Source organism: Hibiscus syriacus, unplaced genomic scaffold, assembly GCF_006381635.1.
Source record: "Hibiscus syriacus cultivar Baekdansim isolate YM2019G1 unplaced genomic scaffold, ASM638163v2 tig00002840_pilon, whole genome shotgun sequence".
Taxonomy (NCBI): domain Eukaryota; kingdom Viridiplantae; phylum Streptophyta; class Magnoliopsida; order Malvales; family Malvaceae; genus Hibiscus; species Hibiscus syriacus.
In genome coordinates this window covers 3082838-3098355 of record NW_024061947.1, presented here as the reverse complement: position 1 = coordinate 3098355, position 15518 = coordinate 3082838, and the positions used below count along the sequence as shown (strand labels likewise).

The window sequence follows — 15518 nt, the reverse complement described above, 5'->3', positions numbered from 1 at the left end:
ATATCCTGGATCGATTAACGCAATAACTGGAAGAGAAAACACTGTAAAAGTACCTGAAATAACATATGATGAGTCACAATCCTCCTAGACTCAGACTCATACTGACGAGCAGATAACTCTGGGCTCTACACTGGCCCCTTATCGGCCCCCACCTCTACCAGTCTAACCAGATGATAATATACCACTCCTATGAGATCCTCTACGCCTTATAACTATAGAAGTTGACCTCCGCGTCAAAGCTGGTGTCGTATCTCGAGCCTCTAGGCACTATCTGATAAAATGGTTTAAAGAACCACATCTATCACAACCTCTGAACCCTTGATGGCATGTCCATGCATGCTTTCAGCTACAAACTAAACAGACAGGCTGAGACGGTACCCTCGATGAACCTCTAAATCTCGCTACTAAGGTAGTGGCCAACGATCTCATGTACTGATCAGATCTACCACCTCCTCTGTTCGTATGATGAGATGGTATGCTAGACTGGCCCTGTAAATTTCTCCAATAACCTTGAGAGTGTCGTGCTCTCTTCGATGGCTGCGATGGCCTAGATGACTCAACAACTCCCCTGACCTGACCAGGAGAGCACTCGCAACTGTAGCTCCTCTCTGTAGCACCCTCTCTAAGGCCTTGGTTTGGCATACCAACTCGGCAAAAACTCTGAGGGGATTGGCAGATATATGGGTGAGGATATCATGGTGGAGTCCCTCCTTAAACCTCCTACAGCAAAAATGCTCCGACGATACTAACTTTGGTACGTACCGGTTGAGTCGAAGGAACTCTACCTCATACTCAAAAACAGAACGGTCTCCATTCCTTAACTGCAAAAATTGATCCCTCAAATCATCCATGTGAGCCTGATTTCTATACTTCTGGCGAAACTCCTCAAAAAATTATTTCCTAGTAGGTCGCTCGGGCTCCACGGATATCTCGACTATATCCCACCAGTCTATTGTGTCACCCTTCAGCAAGAAGGTAACATGCTTAAGCATACCATCGGGGGTGAGGTGTAGCTTGCACAGGGTCCTCTGAGTCTCACTCAACCACTGATTAAATGCTACTAGGTCGTCGTACTGATCCATAAAAGTCTGTGGTTCGATATCTCTTAAGTCTCTCAACAGGTGACTCATGTAGAGCTATGGCATGTGGGGCTGGCGGGGCTGGCTGAGTAGGTAGGGCTACTGGTGTCCTAGGTAAGGATCTAGCTATGAGGCTCAGGGTAGCAGTCATCTCTCTAAAGAAAGTTGCCTCCTCAACTCCCGTATCCACAAGCTACTAAAAATATGTCTTGTGAATAAAATCATCACCGATATCACCCATGAATTAAGTTTTACTCTCGTCCCTACCCTCCTGACTATGACCTGGGCTCTCATTCATATCTAATTCTGAAAATTTAAACAATAAGAGGTTTTACTATACTCATAAAGTTTTACTAACTCTGACCTGCAAGTCCTATGAACATTTAAACCTGGCGTTCTGATACCACTAAATGTAACACCCAAAACCAGTACAACACACAATCGACCGATTAGAATGCCACACAAAACCACCAGAGTGGTTAACCAAATTTTTTATAAATTTTTTTCGTTTTTAAAAAATGACCATTTGTAACCAGTCATGCTAAAATAAATCAACTACAATTTAAATAAAATAATTTACATCAGGAGCTCCCAAAATAATATTATATCATACATACCAAAGTTTAAAATGAGTTATGACTCATACAAAAATATATAAATCGAGGTTTACAATTATGCATGTCCTCTAAAAATGATCTCGAGACATACTCTGTACTATTTGGATTTGGATCACTACTGACAAAAAGTCCTCAGACTACTCCTCGACTAACATGTGTAAGGAAACAAATTCCAAACGCTGAGCTAACTAGCCTAGTACCACACTAACAACTAAACAATACTAAAAGTGTTCATGTCAAGCTCAAGCAAACTGATAACTACAATAGTGAGTATACTCGTATACTGTACGCTCTACTCTATGGTAGACATCATGGTACGACTGAGGTTTCTTCATCTTGGAGCTCACACACCCCTCTAGTCTATCGAGGTTGGTTTCTCGAAATCTTTTCATCGGTCAACCCTCTCGACTAGCCCACTCCTTGAGTGTCGGACCTTGTGCCCAACCTAGTTAGCTTTAACTGCCTCGCGCACTACCTAAGGATATATCTGGACTGAATCTATACCTTCGATAATGCTAACATTTTCTAAAGGAACTCGTGTGTCCTCATCGTTTCCCAAGCATTATCCAAGGTTATTTTTATGTCATCTTAATTGATCTTGTTTCTAAGTGTAATATTAATATAATTAATATTCTCACTTGCAATTTTATTTGATGATAAAAAGAAGTGTCAGGGTACCTCGAGTCTAATTCCCTTAAAAACTGACATTTTTGCCCAAAACAGATTGAAAGTATCGATAATAGCCCAATAGTATCGATACTCCTACAAAAGTTTTGATACTTTATATAATTATCGATACTTTTAAAAATTCTGTTCTGCTCAGTTTCAGAACTCTCAGTTTCAAAACTTTATGGGAGTTCTGAAACTATGACCCAAAGATTTGATACTCTTGAAAGAGTATCGATACTCTTGCCTAGTAACTCACGAATTTGCCCAAAACGAAGAACAAGTATCGATATTATCCCTATAGTATCGATACTCTACCTGCATAAGTCATAAAACAAGTATGAAAAACTCTATTTTCCAATCCCAAAGACCTTAGTGAGGTCCCCAAACATGCTTAAAGTTTTATTTGATCAACAAGGGTCATAGTAGAGGTTTTAAACACATTTATAGCTCTAAAACAAGAATTTCACCATGAAAATGCTTATCATGCTCAACTCAAACATTTAAACTATCTTGAACTTTTAATGACTCACTAAGAGTATAGAAGAGTTGTAAAGGTGTTACCTTACTCCTTGGATGGCTAAAACCTTTCTCAAATTACTCAAGATTCAACTTTTCTTTCCCTTAGTTCTTGAGCTTTCTCATATCTCCTTCATTAAACAACATGAGAAAATGGATTACCAATCCATCTAGGGGTTGAATAACATCTAAACCAACTCCCTATGACTCAAAACTTAGCTAGAATCCATAGATTCTCACAAATCTCTCAAGACCCATTATTTGTTATATGCATAAAAACTAATGAAATTGAGCTTATATTGAAGCTTGAAGAATAAGGAGTTGAAATCTTACCTTGGATTCACTCAACTAAGCTTGGATTTCTCTAAATTCCTCACTTTAGGAAAAAAAATGAAGAAGAGGGAAATATGAGAAGATATGAAGAGTATTTGGTGAGCTTGTAAGGGGGTTAGTTAACGTAAAAATCATACATTATGAAAGGGTTTTCCATCTTTGAAAATAGCTATGAGTAAACTACACTTTTAATCTATTTACTTTTATTTCATAAGTTACTCATCCCCAAACAACAGCTCTCTTTGGGGCCTAACTCAAGCCCACAAACAAAAACTTGGTCCAACTATAATATAAGGTCCAATGGCTCAACTTTGGGCTTTGGGTTGACCCGAACTACTAACCCATAATTTGGGGCGTTACACTATCTTCATCACTTTTTAGAAGTTTCGTTGTCAAGTTGGGTCTTCTAAATATTCACGGTCTCCATCTTGAAGGGGGGTGTTGTAACTAAAATAATAGTAGGTTAAAGTTAGTTAATCAATCTATTAGTTAGAGTTAGATAGGGTTTATCAATATGTGTATAGGAGTAGATGTTGTATTATTCATGAATCAATTCATTGTAAAGTTTTGATAATAAAGAAGTATTTTCACACTTCTCATCTCTGATAATATTTTTAATAATACAAGAATAAGAGTTATAATTTGATACACAACTTACATAGAATTTATTTTATACAATTTATTTGTTTTAATCTTAAATTTTAAAATATAGAATCATAAACTCAAAATCATAAATCCTAAACTTAAAATAGGACATATGACGTTAAAATAACAAGCATTTGTAAACTAAAGTGTAAATTAAAAATTTACGCAACCTATGTATCAAATAAATTTTAAGAAAAATTGTTCTGCTTATTTTGAAAGGGTTAAATTACTCCTTATCTAATAGTACAAGGACTTAATGGATATTTATATGTATTCAATACTATAGGATCTATCAAAATAGTTAAAACATTGCTTCAAGGCCATCCATATCTTTGATGAACATGACCCCTTGGAAAGTGGCAACCACAATATGAACATCTTTTAACGCTGCCTTCATTTTCACTCAAAAACTCAGGCCTTTATACTTAATTAATCTATGTGATTTATAGTTTAGGTGGAGAAAACATTTACTTTTCCAATAAAGTATATCTATATCTACATGTGGATTGATAAGATTCCCAGAAAAATCATTTCCACTCACTTTCCATCTTTTCCCCACTTTTTCGGTTTGGATTTTTCTTCCAAGTGAATTCCCTAACAGTCGAGAGTTCAATGTGGGGCAATTCCCTTGAAATTAACGGTCTAATTTGACGTTTGTCACACGCTATGAATCTTTTATAATATATGAAATTAACGGTCTAATAATGATATTTATATATTTCAATAATTTATATATTATTAAGAATTTTTATTAATCTGAGGTAAATACAATGTAGTATATATTCAAATACTCAATCATTTGACAAGAATTGTTCAAACATTCAAATACTCAATCATTTGACAAGAATTGTTCAAACATCCTTACATATATGATGTTTAAACTTAAAACTTCAAAAAAATTAACTAAAACTGCAATCGTACAAATATCTTAAAATCGATGAGTTCAATATAATAGAATAATCATTTAATATATTGCCAGTGAATTTTTTTTACACCAACATAAATTAAAAACATAACAAATGAAATTAAAATAGATAAATACGACATTTATAACCATTATATTGCTTCCTATGAAAAAAAATATATAAATGAATGCAACTGATAATAATCTTATTAATAACAAATTGACGGATGTTTATAAATATGAATTAACACAGAATTGCTTTTGCATTTAATAAATTGAATTTTAATGTTGCGTTCAAATTTTAGTTCTGTTGTTGCTTGTTTGATTAAAGAAGATTCGTTCCATTGGATACCTATTCTAGGAGTAGAGGGACGAGAGTGAGTCGATTATATGTATTTTTAATTCATCAAAATTTAAATATATAAATTTCTATGACTCAAATATATATATATATATATGAACTAAATAAAGTTTGATTTCACTTATTAAGATTTTGGTTAAGAAATATGGAATACTTCTACACATATTTAATCTTTTTATTATTATAATAATAATGTAAAGAGGAACAAGTGTTTGATGTAAAAAAAATACTTGTAGGGAGATTTAGAGGTTCAAAGAAGATTTGTGGTAGGGACTTTGTACAAACAGCGCAAGGGATGGGATGGGAATCAGCTTAAATGTCAGTGCCCAAAAAGCTGACTTTTAGGAATCTTATAACCCCCCGCCCCAAAATAAAAAATTGAACCCAGCACCAACATGCCCTTTAAAGGGATTGCTTCAGCCTTTCATTTTTCATTTTTTTGTACGACTTTTGCTGTTACCAACACTATTTTAATTATTATTTATTGAAATTTTGAGTTCGAGCACCACAAATAATATAAATATAAATATTTAATGTAAAATAATTAAAAAATTATCTTTAAATAAATACTTACTTATATTTATCTTGTATTATTAAATAAAAAAGCTCCCTAATAAATCACTTTCCTTTTTTTTTACTTTTCTAGTGTTTGTTGAGTTCTTGGTGTGCAGTTTTCATTAATCTTTAATCTTATAGTGCTCTAAAGAAAGTGGAGTTCCCATTTTGTGGTCAAAGAATTCCTCAATTTAAAAATATATGAGAAATTATCGAGTTTATTATATTTTATTTTTAATAAAAGTGACGTGAATCAGTTGAATGAAAGTTTGAATCAAATAAAATTTTAAATTAAATAAGCCAACTTTTTTTTAAAGGGAGACTTGTTTATATAAGGTAAAAGGGTTCAATAGATATTAATTCGGACATCAAAGATTAAATGGATTACTCCACATGGTAGGCTCAAGTTTGATCAAGAAACATTAAATTTTTTAATTGACTTCCATTGAAAGAAATACAACTTGTTCACTTTGATGTTGTACATTACTAATGGTACTAAAGCAAATAGTTCCACATGTGAAATAAATTCAATTAGGTTAGCTTGGTGGGTGAAATGTCATGTAACGAGAACAACAATAATTTAGCTTGAGAAACAGATTATAAACTCTTTCTCCCTAAAACATTATGAAGGACATGTAAGTCTTGGGCTTTTTCTCTTTCTCCTATATATAAAATTAGGATAAGTATTAGGTACTTTAGAATTTAAGATTGGTGGTAGTGTGAGTCGTACATTAAATCATTTCTTTCTCTTTTCTTTTTCATGAAGCAAGAACTTTTATTCTAGCTATCTCTTTCGTGTTAGAGATGTTAATCATATTAAAGTTATATTAAGATCAAATGTGATTGGCTAATGTTAAGTAGTGTAGGTTCTACAGCAGAATGGTTTATCTTTTTTTTAAAAAAAAAAGTTAGGCATTTGAAATATAATTTTTATTTAATTATCTAAAATATTTTTAGTTAAAGTATGTATCTAAAATATTTATATTTTTAAATAAATATTAAAATATTTTTTTATCAAAATAGATACTTCAAATGCATCATCTTTTTCATTAAAGTACATTAAAGTTGACCTGTTATATGATTAAAAATTATTATAGATACTTATATGAAAAACATAGATGGAACTATAAATTTATTATTACGGGGTTAAAATATTTCGTCATAAAATGAATGTTTTAACATTATTATTCGTTCCAAAAAAAGGATAAATTTTATAATATAGTATTTTTATTATCCCTATTTATTCACGAAAATGGATTTTCGCAAAGGTAATGTGCTTTTAAACCTTTAATATTAATAGAAATAGAAAAGATAAAAAGGCAACGAATTTGAATTTTCTTTTTTTCTTTTTGTAAATATGATTTATTCACACAAAAAGGAGAGATCAGTGTTTTTATTGACATTGCAAACGACTAACTAATAGAAATGCAATGCAATTTTAATTTATTGAGTCCACTGCCCCAACTATCACGTTAGTCTTTGGACTCTCTTAATTAAAGTAAAAGACAAAACATTATAAATGTCAAGTTTTAAAATTTATTAATTAATTTTATGGTGTATAAAAAATAAATTTTGATAGTTAAACAACTAATTGAAATAAGTTTTACATGTGTCGTCAAAGCAATAATATAAATTAGGGTAAACTATAAATTAGTACTTAAACTATTATTTTTAGTCCGTTTTGATACTATTTATTCTTTCCAAAATCACACCTAACGTTTAGTTTAGGTTTCATTTTGATATCTCATCATTAAAAATTTAAAAGTAATGTTTTCATGTCATCATAAGGTAATGTTATATTATCATTGCAAAAATGGAAAAAAATTATCACATCAACAATTCTGCTAATTTTTAATGGCGATATAGCAAATTGAAACCTAAATTAAATGTTAGATATGGTTTTGAGAAAAATAAAATATTTGTGGTAAAATAGAATAACAATAATAGTTTAGGTGCTAAACATATAATTTAACCTATAAATTAATTAAAAAATTGAATGAACTAAATAAGGCGACAAAGGGCTTAGTGTATATTCCTGAACCTCAAAAGAAAATCGGTGGAGGAGCTGGAAGCTTCCCTCTCATGATAATTGGGTTTTGGATTCTAATGAAAACGTGTCACTCCAGCTTATATTATTTTACTTTTCTTTCACAACGCTTATTTTTCTCAATAAAAAAAATCAATCTATTTTATCTTTTGTCATACGAAATCCTAATTGATTAATACTACTCGGTTAAATTTAGTTTAATTAATTAAAATAAAAATATTTAAATAATATAAACATTAGAAAAACTTATTAATATTTATTTTTAATGGCTTAATATGTTTTTTAGTGCCTAAATTATATCTTAAAATGACAAAATATAATTTTATGCTTAAAGAATTTTTTTGTTAGCAATATGTGCTTAATATTTTCTCCGTTACACTTTCAGGTACCTACAGTTTTCTTCGTAATACTTTTAAGTGCCTAACTTTGTTTTTTTTTTAAATTTTGTAATAATAAAAATATTTTTTTTAAATGGAAAAAAATTAAAAAAATAAAACCCCACATCGTCCCTCTCCTTTCCATCCCCTACCATCGATGGCAAAGGGTCACTATCGATCGAGTTTTGTTCGGAGTAGAATGAGGAACTCAAAGATGACAGCTGTGTAATGTGCTGACAGTTTTAGCGCCATAGAAATCATCAGAAAACATCAACGAAAGCTCTAGAAATCTGGTGAGCATTCACGGTATTTTTCACAAGTGTCGATGCAATTTCAAGTGGGTAGGGAATTGGGTTTTCGTTGCAACGACGAGACAGTTTTAATGGTGTCAACGGTTATGACCATGGACTGACGGTGGTCGATTAGTGGTTAAAGATGTAAAATTTGGAGATTTTTAAAATTTTAATAATAAGTTTTTTAAATAAAATAATTTTTGAAATTTTATGTGTGACATGTGTCAGATAACGACTGTCAAGGTCCAGACACCTAAAAATATAACATTAGAAATATTAGACACTTATTATTAGCAGAAAATTATTTAGACACTAAAACATATTTTTAAGGTATATTTTAGACACTTAAAAGTGTATTATGCCAATTTTTTTAATAATGGTTTTGGTCTCTCTATTATTGTTATGGGTTCCTACGTTTTGATTAGCGAAAAAGTGAGCTTCCTTTTCTGACTTAGCCTTGCATTAAGGGTATTTTATTAGTTCAAGTTTTTTGTAGAATTTAATTACTAAATTATTGCAACAAGTAAAAATTGTATGTTCAATATTGGAAATTATAATAATATGTATTTACAAAAAAAATCACGTGGTATTATTTTTCTTTGATTCTTTCACGTATTTAAGGGAGGTGTTATTATTTTTTTACAAGATTTATTAAATTTTTTAATATCAATCGAAATTAAATTAATATAATTTACCAATACATCACAGAACCGATAAATATACATTTACCAGACTTTCAAGTGCGCTAATAAAATTTAATTCAATCATTGATTGATATCCCTTCCACTAAAAGATTAAAAGAAAACAAAAATTAAAATAACTTTTCTTTTATTTTCAAATTAAATAAATATATAAAATAAATATTACTCTATAATCATCTTAACCTACTAAAATAAACTAAATAAATAACCCCCACTTCTTTTACACATCACATGAGTGATCCTTCCATTACACAAGCATAAACACTTTGAGCTCCTTTGTTTTCCCATCCACTTCATTTTCTTCTTCCCTTCCAAACTCTCATCCAAACTTCCATCTCCACTCTTTTCCACCAACGATGTCGGTGAAAGAATGCGGCGACCATGGAAAATGCCGCCGGAAAATCTTCCGACGGATCATCGCCGGCATCCTAATCTTCCTCCTGATAGTCCTCATAACAATTCTCCTCATCTGGGCAATCCTTCGCCCTAGCAAGCCCAGGTTCATCCTCCAAGACACAACCGTGTACGCCTTCAACGCCTCCACCCCCAACCTCCTCACCTCCAATTTGCAGATCACTCTATCTTCTCGGAACCCCAACGACAGAATCGGCATTTACTATGACCGCCTCGACGTTTACGCCACTTACAACAACCAGCAAATCACACTCCGAACATCCATCCCTCCGACGTACCAGGGTCACAACGAGATAAACGTCTGGTCGCCCTTCATCAACGGCAACTCGGTGCCCATTGCCCCTGAATTCTGCGCCAGTTTGGAATCCCAACAGGCAGCCGGGTCGGTTTTCTTGATTATCAAGATTGATGGAAGGGTGAGATGGAAAGTTGGAGCTTTCGTCTCCGGAAGATATCACCTTTACGTTAGGTGTCCGGCTTATATCACCTTCGGGAGCAGAAGCACCGGAGTTGTGGTCGGAGAAAACGCTATTAAGTACCAGCTCGTCACTAGATGCAGTGTTACCGTCTGAAAATGGCAATGTCTGAGGAAGAAGACAGTGAAGAAATAAACGTCGTTTAGTATATCGTTTGTTTATCTCGGTCTTAATATTTTAACTTTCTTCCTTTATACATATAGAGCTGCAGTAAATTGTACATTTTGCTATAGAATAAATGAGAAATAATTTGATACGAGGGAAAAAAGATAGCAAAATTTACAATTAAATATGTGAACAAGTTGTAGAGATTTTAAATTTATGAAAAATATTTTGTGATCAATAAGAAATATTTTTCAGTGAATATTAGATGAGCAATTAATGAATTTTCTTTTCTTGGCGTTTACTCTTCATTTCATTTCTTTTTCATTATTTTCTTATATAGTATTATAAACCAGTACGATACACAATTGACCTAATTAAGGATGCCACACGGAACCATTGGAGTGAGTAACCAACTCTCTCACTTCTCTTTACTTTAAAGTGACTATTTTCATATACCTTTTTCCATACAAAAACATTAAAAAATTTACATTGGAGTGCTCTGAAAATAACTAAATATATTTAAAAAATATACAAACCGACTCTTATGACTTCACAACTCAATACAATTGGGTTTATGAATATGCATGCACTTCAAAAAAACTTGATGGCATACTTTGCTCTGCACTGATCTAGACCTCAGTCACTCTAAGGCTCCTCGAACTGAACGAACCACTAACATGCCAACGGAAAATCCAAAGGCTGAGGTAATTAGCTCAGTGCTACACTAATAACTAGAACATACTAAAAGTGCATCACTGAAAATACATCAAGCTATCAAGTCTATTTCTTTTCTTTAGTGAGTATACTTGTATACTCACTCTCTACTATATGGTAGACATTATGGTGCGGCTGAGAGTTTTGCATCTCGGAGCTCACGCACCCCTTTAGTTTACCGAGAATGTGACCCCCAAAATTCTCTACATCAGACACCACACTCTCGACTAACCCACCCCTTGTGATTGTCAGGCCTTGGCCTTAGTTAGTCAGCTTAAAGTGTCTTGCGCACTCCCTAAGGATATATCCAGATTGCGTCTATACTTTCGACTCTACTATCTTTTCTAATGTAACTCGGGTGTCCTGGTCGTTTTCTAAGTGTCAAACAAGGCTAGTCTTATTTCTCCTAATTATTCTCGTTTCTACATTTGAAATAAACTTTATTTATGTTCTCACTTTTAGCCTTATTTGGAAGTAATTAAGGCTTTTGGGAAACCTCACTTGCTTCTATAATTCCTCCTGAACTTAAGCCCATTTCTTACCCTTAGTATCGATACTGGCCTTATAGTACCAATACCCTCACTTGTCTCTATACTTTCTCTTGCTTTAAAGCTCAAACCATACCATTGGTATCAATACTGGCCTTATAGTATCGATTCTCTCTCTTCAATATCGATACCCTACCCAAGGTATCGATACCCCTCCTGCTGAAATGCCTTGAAAGAAAATGGAAAGTATTGATACTCTTATATGAATATCGATACTTAGACCCTAGGTATCGGTACTCCATAGAGTACCAATACCAAAATAGCCTACTGGAATCCCGGTCTTGATACCAAGCCCCTCGGTCTCGATTCCAAACCCTCAATATCGATACTCCTGAAAGGGTATCAATAATATTCTTCTAAAACTCTTGATTATATGCTTGAAACATGAATAGTGTCGATACTCACCCTTAAACATGCCTTATGTAGGCACGAATTTAGAACCCAAACTCACTAATTTTTCTACCTTGAGGTTTCCCAATTCTTATCAAGTCTTATTTGAATCTTAAGGGTCATAAATAAGGCTTGAAAACATGCTTTAACTTTAAAACATACAATCTACCATGAAAATCTATTTAACATACTCAAACTCAAATTTTAGCAATCTTGCATTTCTATTGACCTGCTAAGGGTATGAAGGAGTTTTGAGTGTGTTATCTAGCCTTCTTGATTGCTAAAACTTCTCTCAATTCAACTAGAATTAATCCTTCCTTCATCTATAGCTTTGAACTCTCTTCCACCTCTTTAACTAAATCAAAGCAAGGAAATGGATTACTACTCAACTAGAGGTTGGATTAAGCTTAAATACAAATCTTATAACTCAAATCTACCCAAAAACAAGCTTAAAACCCTTGATTTCTTTCAACTCCCAAAAACTCATTTTCTCAATCCTTACCCAAAACCTAAGATTTAGGGCTTGAAATGAAGCTTAAGGGATAAAGATTAAGGTTCTTACCTTGGTTTCTTCAATCTAGGCTTGAAAATCTCAAAAACTTCTACCTTTTAGTTTGCTCTTGGGAGGAAAAAGAAAGAGAAAAAGAAAGATAATTTTGGGGCTTAGGTTTACGTGAAATCCCTTATTTAAAGGGGTTTCTATCCTCTTATATTAGAAATGGGTATACTTTTAGTCCACCACCTTAAAATCCTTCATAAAACCATAACTCTTGGGCCTACCTTAGGGCCAATACTCATAATAATTGGTCTAAATTATATTGAGAGATCTAATGGGCTCGATTTACGAGCTTTGGGTTTACCCAAATTAGTGACCCATATTTCGGGGTATTGCATTTTAAGATTTGATTTTCTTAAAAGAATGAAATATTTTTAATTTTTTTAATAATTTAAAATGATTCATCTTGCAAATACAATTGTTTGACTTTATTCTTTTTAATAAAAACAATATTTTTTATTAGTAAGACTATTTAATAAGTTTAAATATTTTAACTTGAATTACGGTGAATGGTTAATGTTTATTTAATTATATTTTATTAACTTCACACTAAGTTCCTACAAATACAATTTTTAGAGCGAGAGGTTTAAATTATTGGGTACGAGGGGATAGGTTTGGTCAATGTCATATGGAAATGGGAAATGTGTTGGTGGCCTTTCCACCTCTCTACCTAATAATAATAATGGCGTGTTAGAAAGGGACTTTCCTAAATGTCTACCCTCCATATACCTAAAATATTATTTTTTACCGGATTTTTCTACCGCGTTTACCTATATCGGTAATTAAAACTGGTAGAAATAATAATATTTTCGGTCATTTTTACCGATTTTATTATTTAAATAATAACAAAACCGATAACATATTTTTAACCGTGAATACGTTGAGTTCTCATTCCACTGTTGACAAATTCTTTAGCATCACTTTAACACACTTATTTTTATTTTGTTTGTGTTAATTTCTCAACATGATTAAATTACAAGTCCATATACCAATATGAATTTTATTATTTTAGACTAAAATATTTTTTTATAAATGTGCAATATTGTTTTTAATATTTTTATCCTACTTGAATCATAAATTACTTTCTTCTTATTTATATCTAAATAAAATTTATTTTAAGGAAATACGGATTCTACTAAAGGCTATTTTTAATATAAACTAAAAGTTAAGGCTTTAAACTGAAATGAGGCAAAATAAATACTATCTCCAATGTTTTGGTTTTAAATACTTCCTGGATCTGTCAACCAAGCATATGGAGTAATGGCAAATGATATCATATTAGTTATGATTGATAATAAGTCTAGAATTTAATTTCAAACAATCTCTTCCTCTTTTATAAAAATATTCTTCTTTTAAGTTTTTAAAATTTCGAAATTAAATAAATTACACTTTAATCTTTAATTTAAAATTTAAAATTAACATTTAAACCTTAAATTTTTTATTATTACAATTTATATTTATACCCTAATATGGGTGGTTGTTAGATTGTATTGAATCTATTTCTTTCCTTCACCTAAATTGATTGCTTTAGGAACTTAAAGATATGGGTCCAAATTCTAATGAAAGAAAATAAAATAGGATGAAATTTTGGTTTTTTTTAATCTTTTTAATGCTTTTATAAAACCTATAATAATTTTAAAGTATACATTTAATTTAACCTTGTAATTATTTAGAATAATTTAACATATTAAACTTATTATAATAATTATGAATAATAAATCGTATGTGTTAGTTGACAAGCTTCTAATTTTACTAGATCTCTTAGAAAATGTAACATAACCTCCTAAGATCGTTACATTGAATAACACATCCAAACTGGTAAATATCTATCTCGCTTTCTCTTTTCATGATGTAGGTCAATTTTCATGATTTTTGGTAAATCGATCATAAATAATGATTTTTTTCTTTTTATTGTGTTAAAGTTTTATTCGTCATTAATTAAATTATCTTTGGTAATTAGTTTACTAAAAGACTGTTTAAATGTTTTGAGTCTGAACAATTGAGTTCGTAAGACACTTGGAAAGAAACTATAGTAATTCGTTATTAATACATGAAATGAAAATGACGAGATTTAGTTATATTATTGATGTTTGAATGAGATCTTAAAGTATTTAAATTCTGAATTTAAGTCTTATATTATTATGGACCGGTTGATTTTATTTTATTTTCTTATTTGAATATTAAATATAATAATTTATTGTATTAGTTGAGGGTTGTGTGATTATGATTTTAGTTTTTATTTATTCTTTTATAAATTTTAAAATTTAATATTAAATCTACTTAAATATTAATATAATAAAATTATTTTTTAATTATAATTGTGTCATATCAGTGTATTATTGCATCTAGTCACAATTAGGCATTGCACTTGAGCCTTCTCGGATAGGTTGCATTTGATCATGCACTCTTTTTCTGGGTGATAGAAAAATTCTCAAAATTTTAATTTTGAAAATACATTTTTTACAATTTTCATAAGTTTTAAATTTTTAAAAATATTGTTTGAAAATATTAAAAAATAAAAATAAAAATTTTAATTACAATTCAGGAGAAAAATGTGATATTATTCAATTAAATTAATTTGTCACATCATTCCTCAATAATATTTGAATATTTAACGATAACTAATATTATAATGGATATTTTAATAAATAAAAAAATTAATATTTATTTTAAATTTTAAAAAAATTTAATGATAAAAAGATCATTTAATATAATTTAATGATCATTTGAGGACATCTCTCAATAAAATAAAGAGAAAATAACTTCAGTGACCGAAAATGCCTTATAATATACGATTTTAACCAACTTTTTTTGGATTTGCGAAAATGACCAACAAATTCGCAACGCGAACTCCAATTTCGCAACCCAGTTTCCAAATTCGCAACGCGAATATGTAAATCGCAAATCGAATTTGTAAATCGCAACACAAAAGTCAAATTCGCAACGCGATTTCCAAATTCACAATACTGAATTTCAAATTCACAACTCGATTTTCGAATTCACAACACAAATTTAATTTCGCAACAGGTTTTAGTTTCGCAACACAAATGTTTTGGGTATATAACTACGCAGCAGCAGCAACTCATAACCTAAATCCCTAAATCGCAACTCATTCCATCTCCATCTATCACTCTCTCCAGCGACATCCATTCCTATATCCAACGACATCCTTCCCCATCTCTAATTGTTTTTACATTATTTTATTTATATATATAATT

The 15518-nt window shown here is 31.3% G+C and overlaps 1 protein-coding gene across 1 annotated transcript; it reads left to right on the top strand.

Moving 5' to 3' along the window:
- The first annotated feature begins 9316 nt into the window (after window positions 1-9316).
- LOC120155093 (NDR1/HIN1-like protein 1) lies at window positions 9317-10353 on the top strand. The gene has a single exon (XM_039166669.1). It carries the CDS (start codon window positions 9454-9456, stop codon window positions 10081-10083), a length of 630 nt encoding a protein of 209 aa, XP_039022600.1. The 5' UTR covers window positions 9317-9453; the 3' UTR covers window positions 10084-10353.
- The last annotated feature ends 5165 nt before the right edge of the window (window positions 10354-15518 follow it).

Excerpts from the sequence above, each read along its gene's own strand:
- LOC120155093 (XM_039166669.1), top strand. The coding sequence starts at position 9,454 with ATGTCGGTGAAAGAATGCGGCGACCATGGAAAATGCCGCCGGAAAATC.